Source organism: Aquarana catesbeiana, linkage group LG01 (assembly GCF_042186555.1).
Source record: "Aquarana catesbeiana isolate 2022-GZ linkage group LG01, ASM4218655v1, whole genome shotgun sequence".
Lineage (NCBI taxonomy): Eukaryota > Metazoa > Chordata > Amphibia > Anura > Ranidae > Aquarana > Aquarana catesbeiana.
In genome coordinates this window covers 240,341,116-240,351,318 of record NC_133324.1, presented here as the reverse complement: position 1 = coordinate 240,351,318, position 10,203 = coordinate 240,341,116, and the positions used below count along the sequence as shown (strand labels likewise).

Sequence of the window (10,203 nt, the reverse complement as noted above, 5' to 3'; positions counted from 1 at the left end):
CACCCCACTGTCCCCCTGTCCACCCCTCTGTCCCCCTGTCCACCCCACTGTCCCCCTGTCCACCCCACTGTCCCCCTGTCCACCCCTCTGTCCCCCTGTCCACCTGTGCACCCCTCTGTCCCCCTGTCCAACCCTCTGTCCCCCTGTCCACCCCTCTGTCCACCCCACTGTCCCCCTGTCCCCCCTCTGTCCACCCCTCTGTCCACCCCTCTGTCCCCCTGTCCACCCCTCTGTCCCCCTGTCCACCCCACTGTCCCCCCTCTGTCCACCCCTCTGTCCCCCTGTCCACCCCACTGTCCCCCTGTCCACCCCTCTGTCCTCCTGTCCACCCCTCTGTCCTCCTGTCCACCCCACTGTCCCCCTGTCCACCCCACTGTCCCCCTGTCCACCCCACTGTCCCCCTGTCCACCCCTCTGTCCCCCTGTCCACCCCTCTGTCCCCCTGTCCATCCCCCTGTCCATCCCACTGTCCCCCTGTCCACCCCTCTGTCCCTCTGTCCACCCCTCTGTCCCTCTGTCCACCCCTCTGTCCCCCTGTCCACCCCTCTGTCCACCCCACTGTCCCCCCCTCTGTCCACCCCACTGTCCTCCTGTCCACCCCTCTGTCCTCCTGTCCACCCCTCTGTCCCCCTGTCCCCCCCACTGTCCCCCTGTCCACCCCACTGTCCCCCTGTCCACCCCACTGTCCCCCTGTCCACCCCTCTGTCCCCCTGTCCACCCCACTGTCCCTCTGTCCATCCCTCTGTCCCCCTGTCCATCCCCTATATATATATTATTATTTATTATTCATTCTTTTATTCTTTTGCACTACAAAAAAGATGTGTGCATAGGAATTTAGGAATTAGTTCATATTTTTTTTAAACTATAGTGCGGCCCCCCAACAGTCTGAGGGACCGTGAACTGGCCCCCTGTCTAAAAAGTTTGAGGACCCCTGGCCTAGGCTATAAGAAGATTGCCAAGACCCTGAAACTGAGCTTCAGCATGGTGGCCAAGACCATACAGCGGTTTAACAGGACAGGTTCCACTCAGAACAGGTCCCGCCATGGTCGACCAAAGCAGTTGAGTGCACATGTTCAGCGTTATATCCAGAGGTTGTCTTTGGGAAATAGACATATGAGTGCAGCCAGCATTGCTGCAGAGGTTGAAGGGGTGGGGGGTCAGCCTGCCAGACCATACGCTGAACACTGCATCAAATTGGTCTGTATGGCTGTCATCCCAGAAGGAAGCGTCTTCTAAAGATGATGCACAAGAAAGCCCGCAAACAGTTTGCTGAAGGCAAGCAGACTAAGGACATGGATTACTGGAACCATGCCCTGTGATCTGATGAGACCAAGGTAAACTTATTTGGTTCAGATGGTGTCAAGCATTTGTGGCGGTAACCAGGTGAGGAGTACAAAGACAAGTGTGTTTTGCCTACAGTCAAGCATAGTGTTGGGAATGTCATGGTCTGGGGCTGCATGAGTGCTGCCACCACTGGGGAGCTACAGTTCATTGAGGGAACCATGAATACCAACATGTGCTGTGACATACTGAAGCAGTGCATGATCCCCTCCCTGAACCCTATTGAGCATCTTTGGGGCATCCTCAAACGGAAGGTGGAGGAGCGCAAGGTCTCTAAAATCCACCAGCTCTGTGATGTCGTCATGGAGGAGGATTCTAGTGGCAAGAGGGTTAAGGCAGTGCTGGAAAATAATGGTGGCCACACAAAATAGACACTTTGGGCCCAATTTGGACATTTTCACTTAGGGGTGTACTTCACTTTTGTTGTCAGCGGTTTAGACATTAATAGCTGTGTGTTGAGTATTTTTGAGGGGACAGCAAATTTACACTGTTATGCAAGCTGTACACTCACTACTTTACATTGTAGCAAAGTGTCATTTATTCAGTGTTGTCACATGAAAAGATATAATAAAATATTTACAAAAATGTGAGGGGTGTACTCACTTTTGTGAGATATTGTATATCCAAAATATTTTTTTTCCAAAGTTTGGATTTTGAATACATTTAAAGGGCTCATTCACATGGCTTTTCTTGGCTGTTTACTGCCCAGATCAGCATATTTATGTAATGGGTATGGCTGGGTGCTAGCTATGACTGCTCAGCCTGTACAAAACAATGAGAGACTCTGGACCTGTCTGCATGTATTTGCACAAGAAGCGATCACCTGCGGTTAAAGACAGATGAATGAATGGCCTTAGACGCAAACAGCCTTTATACAAAGTTGCTCCTCTGCCCTTAGCCGCATATAATCACTGTTTGAGCGATTTACATGCTACCAGCTGCAGACGGTGTCAGCCTGTCCTTGAATTGTACAGGCATCCTGTCCCCAGCTAGTGGGAACTACCTGACCGTAACCTAGTTGTACTCATGATAAGTGATGGGAAAAGCCCATGGACCCCTTTAATACATCATTAATAAAAACATATTTGTAGCAGTCAGGCATCCAACACACTCTGAAGCCTGACAGATATTTGGGATTTTTTGACCATCATGGCTCTTCAAGAGAGTGAAGATCTGAGGCCTGTGTGGTGAGACAGGTATGTATTATACCTCTTCCTTTACAGGGTTTTTTTTTCAGGTTTGCTTCCTGGCTGTCTCTGGCTTCAATACATTGAAACACTAACCTCATACAAGAATGTACATGAGAAAAAGATTCAGGGTGAAAGGATAGGCCAAACGGAGGCGCTTGAATCTGCAAGTGGATCGTTTCTTCTTCTGTTCTTACTGCCAACCCGAAAAATTTTTGACAACTCTGGGCGATAGGGATGTGCAAGTATGCATCCTTCAGATCTATGGATGCCATATAGTAGTTTTGAGGAAGCAGCGCCTTTACTGAAAATATTGAGTCCATACGAAATCTTTTGTATGTTACTGACAGGTTTAGAGGCTTTAGATTTAGTATCAGTCTGAACTTTCCTAAAGGCTTTGGCACCAGGAAAACGTGAGAGTAAAAGCCCCTGCCTACTTCCTCCAACGGTTACTCGGCTTACAACATTTTGTTCCTTCAACTCCCGCAGCGCCTCCAGAAGACCCCTGGCCTTTCCTGGACCCCTCTGAAGTTCCGTGATGAAAAGTCTGTTTGGGGGAGGTTTTGAGACTTCTAGGTGATACCCCCTCCTTACAATTCTCAGACTAAATTGACTGGAGGAGATTGCTTTCCACTGTGGGAGGAAAGCCCCCAATCCTCCCCCCACCGCAGTCAGCTTGCCATTGAGTTTTACAGATTTAGTCAGGAGGGCGAAAAATTGCTGCTCCTTTGCCTCTCCCTCTGTCCCCAGGGCCTTTTTTTGGCGTTTGGCCCTAGGTGTCAGGAAGTGATTTTGTACCCATGACCTTTTCTTAGTTGGTTGCGGCAGCTTATGCTTAACTGGAAATGACTTTTTTCTGTCTGCTGTAAGATCTAGTACTGTATCTAGCCTGGGACAAAAAATTAAATCCCCTGTGACAGGGATACCGCATAACTTGGTTTTGGATGTGTCGCCCCCTGCCAAGTTTTAAGCCATAAAGCCCTTCTGACGGAATTGGCTGGAACCGAGGACCTTACAGCAATCAGGACTCAGCTGATGCGTCCGCGATGTAAGCAATGCCATGGAGGAGCATAGGGAAGGAAGATAGAACCGATTCCTTTGATGTCCTTTCTTCAATGTGGGCCTGTGATTGACTCAGCCACCATTGTGGGCCACCACTGTCACCATCATGGCCAGCTTCAAACTGCCCACAGTGGAATCCCAGGACTTTTTCAAAAGGGAATCCATTCTCGTGTCCACAGCATCTGACAAAACCCCCATATCCTCAAATGCTAGGTCAGTATGCCTAGATAGGGAGAAGGCTGCATCTAGTTTTGGATTTTTATTCCAAACTAACACTGGAACCTCTGAAAAGGGAAACCTGCGCTTCAGTGCCCTTTGAGAAGAAGGGTTTCCATTCAGGATCGTGCCATTCTTTTTTGATTGCCTCCACCAACACCTCATGGACTGGGAACATCCTTCTCTTCTGTTCCCCTAGGCCAGTGATGGTGAACCTTGGCACCCTAGATGTTTTGGGACTATATTTCCCATGGTGCTAATGCACTCTGCAATGTAGCTGAGCATCATGGGAAATGTAGTTCCAAAACATCTGGTGCCAAGGTTCAACATCACTGCCCTAGGCCCTGGCACATTTGGTCATGGAGTGATAAAGGTTTTTTATCTGCTTGGATCCACAAGGTAGTATAAATAAACCCTAAGAGACAAAAGCTGAATACAGTGGCTTAGTTTTAAGCACTTCTGCCTTGCAGTACTGGGGTCCTCAGTTTGAATTCCAGCCAGGACACCACCTGCATGGAGATTGCATGTTCTCCATGTGCTTGTGTGGATTTGCGCAGGGCACTTTTTTCCTGCACTCCAAAGACATGTTGATAGGTTAATTGGCTACTATCTAAATCGGCTCTAGTGTGTGTGTGTGTGTGTGTGTGTATGTGATACAAGGACCTTAGATTGTAAGTTCCTTGAGGACAGGGACCTATTGAATGTACAGTATATAAATTGCTGGTGCTATATATGCCTGTAACAAATATGTACCAAGGTGTACAGGCAAGAAGAGTAGCCATGCCAGGGTTACTGTTTGCTACATATGAGGTACCTACTTTCTACTAAAGTACATAATAGTTAAAGACCCTTTCATATATTGTTTTTAGCCATCTGAGTCCATTTGAGAGATCTCCATTTACAGCCTAGGACTAGGTCATGACAGTAGACATTACAGTAAGTGAGTGGAAATTTCTGCAATTGAGGAAAATCTCCTGTTGGGGCTCTTTCACATTAGATAGAGATACCATAGAAGCCTGTCTTGGTGCAGACCCATACCATAGAAGCCAGCCTTGGTGCAGACCCATACCATAGAAGCCAGCCTTGGTGCAGACCTCACCCGTACCATAGAAGTCAGCCTTGGTGCAGACCTCATCCGTACCATAGAAGCCAGCCTTGGTGCAGACCTCACCCGTACCATAGAAGCCAGCTTTGGCGCAGACCCATACCATAGAACACAGTCTTGGTGCAGACCCGTATCATAGAACACAGTCTTGGTGCAGACCCGTACCATAGAACACAGCCTTGGTGCAGACCCGTACCATAGAACACAGCCTTGGTGCAGACCCGTACCATAGAACACAGCCTTGGTGCAGACCCGTACCATAGAAGCCAGCCTTGGTGCAGACCCGTACCATAGAAGCCAGCCTTGGTGCAGACCCGTACCATAGAACACAGCCTTGGTGCAGACCCGTACCATAGAAGCCAGCCTTGGTGCAGACCTCACCTGTACCATAGAAGCCAGGCTTGGTGCAGACCAGTACCACAGAAGCCAGGCTTGGTGCAGACCAGTACCACAGAAGCCAGGCTTGGTGCAGACCAGTACCACAGAAGCCAGGCTTGGTGCAGACCAGTACCACAGAAGCCAGGCTTGGTGCAGACCAGTACCACAGAAGCCAGGCTTGGTGCAGACCAGTACCACAGAAGCCAGGCTTGGTGCAGACCAGGACCACAGAAGCCAGGCTTGGTGCAGACCAGGACCACAGAAGCCAGGCTTGGTGCAGACCAGGACCACAGAAGCCAGGCTTGGTGCAGACCAGGACCACAGAAGCCAGGCTTGGTGCAGACCAGTACCACAGAAGCCAGGCTTGGTGCAGACCCATATCATAGAAGCCAGCCTTGGTGCAGACCTGTACCATAGAACACAGCCTTGGTGCAGACCCGTACCATAGAACACAGCCTTGGTGCAGACCCGTACCATAGAACACAGCCTTGGTGCAGACCCGTACCATAGAACACAGTCTTGGTGCAGACCCGTACCATAGAACACAGCCTTGGTGCAGACCCGTACCATAGAACACAGTCTTGGTGCAGACCCGTACCATAGAACACAGCCTTGGTGCAGACCCGTACCATAGAACACAGTCTTGGTGCAGACCCGTACCATAGAACACAGCCTTGGTGCAGACCCGTACCATAGAAGCCAGCCTTGGTGCAGACCCGTACCATAGAACACAGCCTTGGTGCAGACCCGTACCATAGAACACAGCCTTGGTGCAGACCCGTACCATAGAACACAGCCTTGGTGCAGACCCGTACCATAGAACACAGCCTTGGTGCAGACCCGTACCATAGAACACAGCCTTGGTGCAGACCCGTACCATAGAACACAGCCTTGGTGCAGACCCGTACCATAGAACACAGCCTTGGTGCAGACCCGTACCATAGAACACAGCCTTGGTGCAGACCCGTACCATAGAACACAGCCTTGGTGCAGACCCGTACCATAGAACACAGCCTTGGTGCAGACCCGTACCATAGAAGCCAGCCTTGGTGCAGACCCGTACCATAGAAGCCAGACTTGGTGCAGACCCGTACCATAGAACACAGCCTTGGTGCAGACCCGTACCATAAAACACAGTCTTGGTGCAGACCCGTACCATAGAACACAGCCTTGGTGCAGACCCGTACCATAGAACACAGCCTTGGTGCAGACCCGTACCATAGAACACAGCCTTGGTGCAGACCCGTACCATAGAACACAGTCTTGGTGCAGACCCGTACCATAGAACACAGCCTTGGTGCAGACCCGTACCATAGAACACAGCCTTGGTGCAGACCCGTACCATAGAAGCCAGCCTTGGTGCAGACCCGTACCATAGAACACAGTCTTGGTGCAGACCCGTACCATAGAACACAGTCTTGGTGCAGACCCGTACCATAGAAGCCAGCCTTGGTGCAGACCCGTATCATAGAACACAGCCTTGGTGCAGACCCCTAACATAGAACACAGTCTTGGTGCAGACCCGTACCATAGAAGCCAGCCTTGGTGCAGACCCGTACCATAGAACACAGCCTTGGTGCAGACCCCTACCATAGAACACAGCCTTGGTGCAGACCCCTACCATAGAACACAGTCTTGGTGCAGACCCGTACCATAGAACACAGTCTTGGTGCAGACCCGTACCATAGAAGCCAGCCTTGGTGCAGACCCGTACCATAGAACACAGCCTTGGTGCAGACCCGTACCATAGAACACAGCCTTGGTGCAGACCCGTACCATAGAACACAGCCTTGGTGCAGACCCGTACCATAGAACACAGTCTTGGTGCAGACCCGTACCATAGAACACAGTCTTGGTGCAGACCCGTACCATAGAACACAGTCTTGGTGCAGACCCGTACCATAGAACACAGCCTTGGTGCAGACCCGTACCATAGAACACAGTCTTGGTGCAGACCCGTACCATAGAACACAGCCTTGGTGCAGACCCGTACCATAGAACACAGTCTTGGTGCAGACCCGTACCATAGAACACAGCCTTGGTGCAGACCCGTACCATAGAACACAGCCTTGGTGCAGACCCGTACCATAGAACACAGCCTTGGTGCAGACCCGTACCATAGAACACAGCCTTGGTGCAGACCCGTACCATAGAACACAGCCTTGGTGCAGACCCGTACCATAGAACACAGCCTTGGTGCAGACCCGTACCATAGAACACAGCCTTGGTGCAGACCCGTACCATAGAACACAGCCTTGGTGCAGACCCGTACCATAGAACACAGCCTTGGTGCAGACCCGTACCATAGAACACAGCCTTGGTGCAGACCCGTACCATAGAACACAGCCTTGGTGCAGACCCGTACCATAGAACACAGCCTTGGTGCAGACCCGTACCATAGAAGCCAGCCTTGGTGCAGACCCGTACCATAGAAGCCAGCCTTGGTGCAGACCCGTACCATAGAACACAGCCTTGGTGCAGACCCGTACCATAAAACACAGTCTTGGTGCAGACCCGTACCATAGAACACAGCCTTGGTGCAGACCCGTACCATAGAACACAGCCTTGGTGCAGACCCGTACCATAGAACACAGCCTTGGTGCAGACCCGTACCATAGAACACAGCCTTGGTGCAGACCCGTACCATAGAACACAGCCTTGGTGCAGACCCGTACCATAGAACACAGCCTTGGTGCAGACCCGTACCATAGAAGCCAGCCTTGGTGCAGACCCGTACCATAGAACACAGTCTTGGTGCAGACCCGTACCATAGAACACAGTCTTGGTGCAGACCCGTACCATAGAAGCCAGCCTTGGTGCAGACCCGTATCATAGAACACAGCCTTGGTGCAGACCCCTAACATAGAACACAGTCTTGGTGCAGACCCGTACCATAGAAGCCAGCCTTGGTGCAGACCCGTACCATAGAACACAGCCTTGGTGCAGACCCCTACCATAGAACACAGCCTTGGTGCAGACCCCTACCATAGAACACAGTCTTGGTGCAGACCCGTACCATAGAACACAGTCTTGGTGCAGACCCGTACCATAGAAGCCAGCCTTGGTGCAGACCCGTACCATAGAACACAGCCTTGGTGCAGACCCGTACCATAGAACACAGCCTTGGTGCAGACCCGTACCATAGAACACAGCCTTGGTGCAGACCCGTACCATAGAACACAGTCTTGGTGCAGACCCGTACCATAGAACACAGTCTTGGTGCAGACCCGTATCATAGAACACAGCCTTGGTGCAGACCCGTACCATAGAACACAGTCTTGGTGCAGACCCGTACCATAGAACACAGTCTTGGTGCAGACCCGTACCATAGAACACAGCCTTGGTGCAGACCCATACCATAGAAGCCAGCCTTGGTGCAGACCCGTACCATAGAACACAGCCTTGGTGCAGACCCGTACCATAGAAGCCAGCCTTGGTGCAGACCCGTACCATAGAACACAGCCTTGGTGCAGACCCGTACCATAGAACACAGCCTTGGTGCAGACCCGTACCATAGAAGCCAGCCTTGGTGCAGACCCGTACCACATAAGCCGGGTACATACTAGCAGCCGGCATGTCACGAACATGCAGCACATGAAGAGAACTCAGGCAATGCAGCGACAAGCAGCTCTCACAAACCCCGCCCCTCCAGCCTCAGCTGAGCGTAGGCCGAGCTCCCCCACTGGGACATTTCGAGCTACGTCACCGTGATCCTGGATCCTGCCGGGGAAAAGAGGCGTGGCCCGGTGACGCTCCTTGCCACCAATCAGAGTCGTCCACATGCAGCGACCGTGAGCCTGGGGCAGCCTCGGAATAAAATGCTATAGCGGCTGTGTCCTGCTGCCACACTAGAAGCAGGAGCTGCGCAGGAGGAGACGGCCAGGTGTGCGACACGGCACAGACACAAGAAAGCGAGGCCCGGAGACAACGCTTCATAGGACCGGGCGCTTGTGCCGTCTCTTATCTCTCTCTATATATTTGTGTGGGGGGAGCCAGCCTTGGTCAGTCCCGGCCGCTGAGGTGCATCCGGTCCCGGCAGAACGGTGTGGAAGGACCCGGCCTCGCCAGCTGTACAGGAATCCCTGGCGGTAGGAGAAGGCTCCATCCAGAGAAGGCTCCATCTCTATCCAGCGGTGAGGGGCTCCTCGTATGGACAGTGAGCTGTGAGGAGGACACGGCCCGGGCCTATTGTGTGGACTGATCACTAAGGAGGAGGAGGAGAGGCAGGAGCCGGCCATGGAGAACGCACACACCAAGACGGTGGAGGAGGTGCTGGCCCATTTCAACGTGAATGAGAGCACAGGGCTGGGCCTGGAGCAGGTCAAGAAGCAGAAGGAGAGATGGGGCCCCAATGGTACGTCAGCTCAGGGGCCCCTCCATCACCTGATACAAGGGGGGGGGGGGGGGGGGATGCTCAGGGTGTGATGGGCTCTGATCGCTTGCTGCCACCAATGGATGTCCCCATACATGTTGCAATCTCCTCTCTCTCTCTCTGATCATCCATACATGGACAGGGATTAGGATGATCTAAAGAGATTGTAATGTGTATGGAGAGGGTTAGAAGGGAACTTGCCAAAACTGGAGCAGCTGTGCATAGCAACCAATCCGCTTCTACCTTTCATTTTTTTTAGCTTGACTGAAAAGCCGGAAGTTAGAAGCTGATTGGCTGCCAAGCACAGCTGATCCAGTTTTGAAGAGTCCCCCACCCTGAGTGTTTGGTCTTTTAGGTGGTCACTCCATCTACCTAACTACCCAGGTTGCCAACTGTCAGTAAATATACGGGCAGTTTGTAAAATCCGTTAATTTTACATCTGTCCATCAGTGGTTGTAACAGATATGCAGTCTGCATGTCCCTAACGGACCTTCACGCACAGATGTAAAAATCACGGATTTTACAAGCTGTCCATGAATTTAC

At 51.8% G+C, this 10,203-nt stretch overlaps 1 protein-coding gene across 2 annotated transcripts in view; it reads left to right on the top strand.

The window, feature by feature from the left end:
* The first annotated feature begins 9,025 nt into the window (after positions 1-9,025).
* Positions 9,026-10,203, top strand: part of ATP2A2 (ATPase sarcoplasmic/endoplasmic reticulum Ca2+ transporting 2) — an 82,661-nt gene continuing 81,483 nt past the window's right edge. Inside the window, exon 1 of one of the 2 annotated variants that reach the window (XM_073626468.1) lies at positions 9,026-9,642. In XM_073626468.1, the coding sequence (XP_073482569.1) occupies positions 9,525-9,642 (118 nt within the window). In that variant the 5' untranslated portion in view covers positions 9,026-9,524. The remainder of the gene's footprint in view (positions 9,643-10,203) is intronic. The other variant, XM_073626457.1, reaches the window with a different exon arrangement.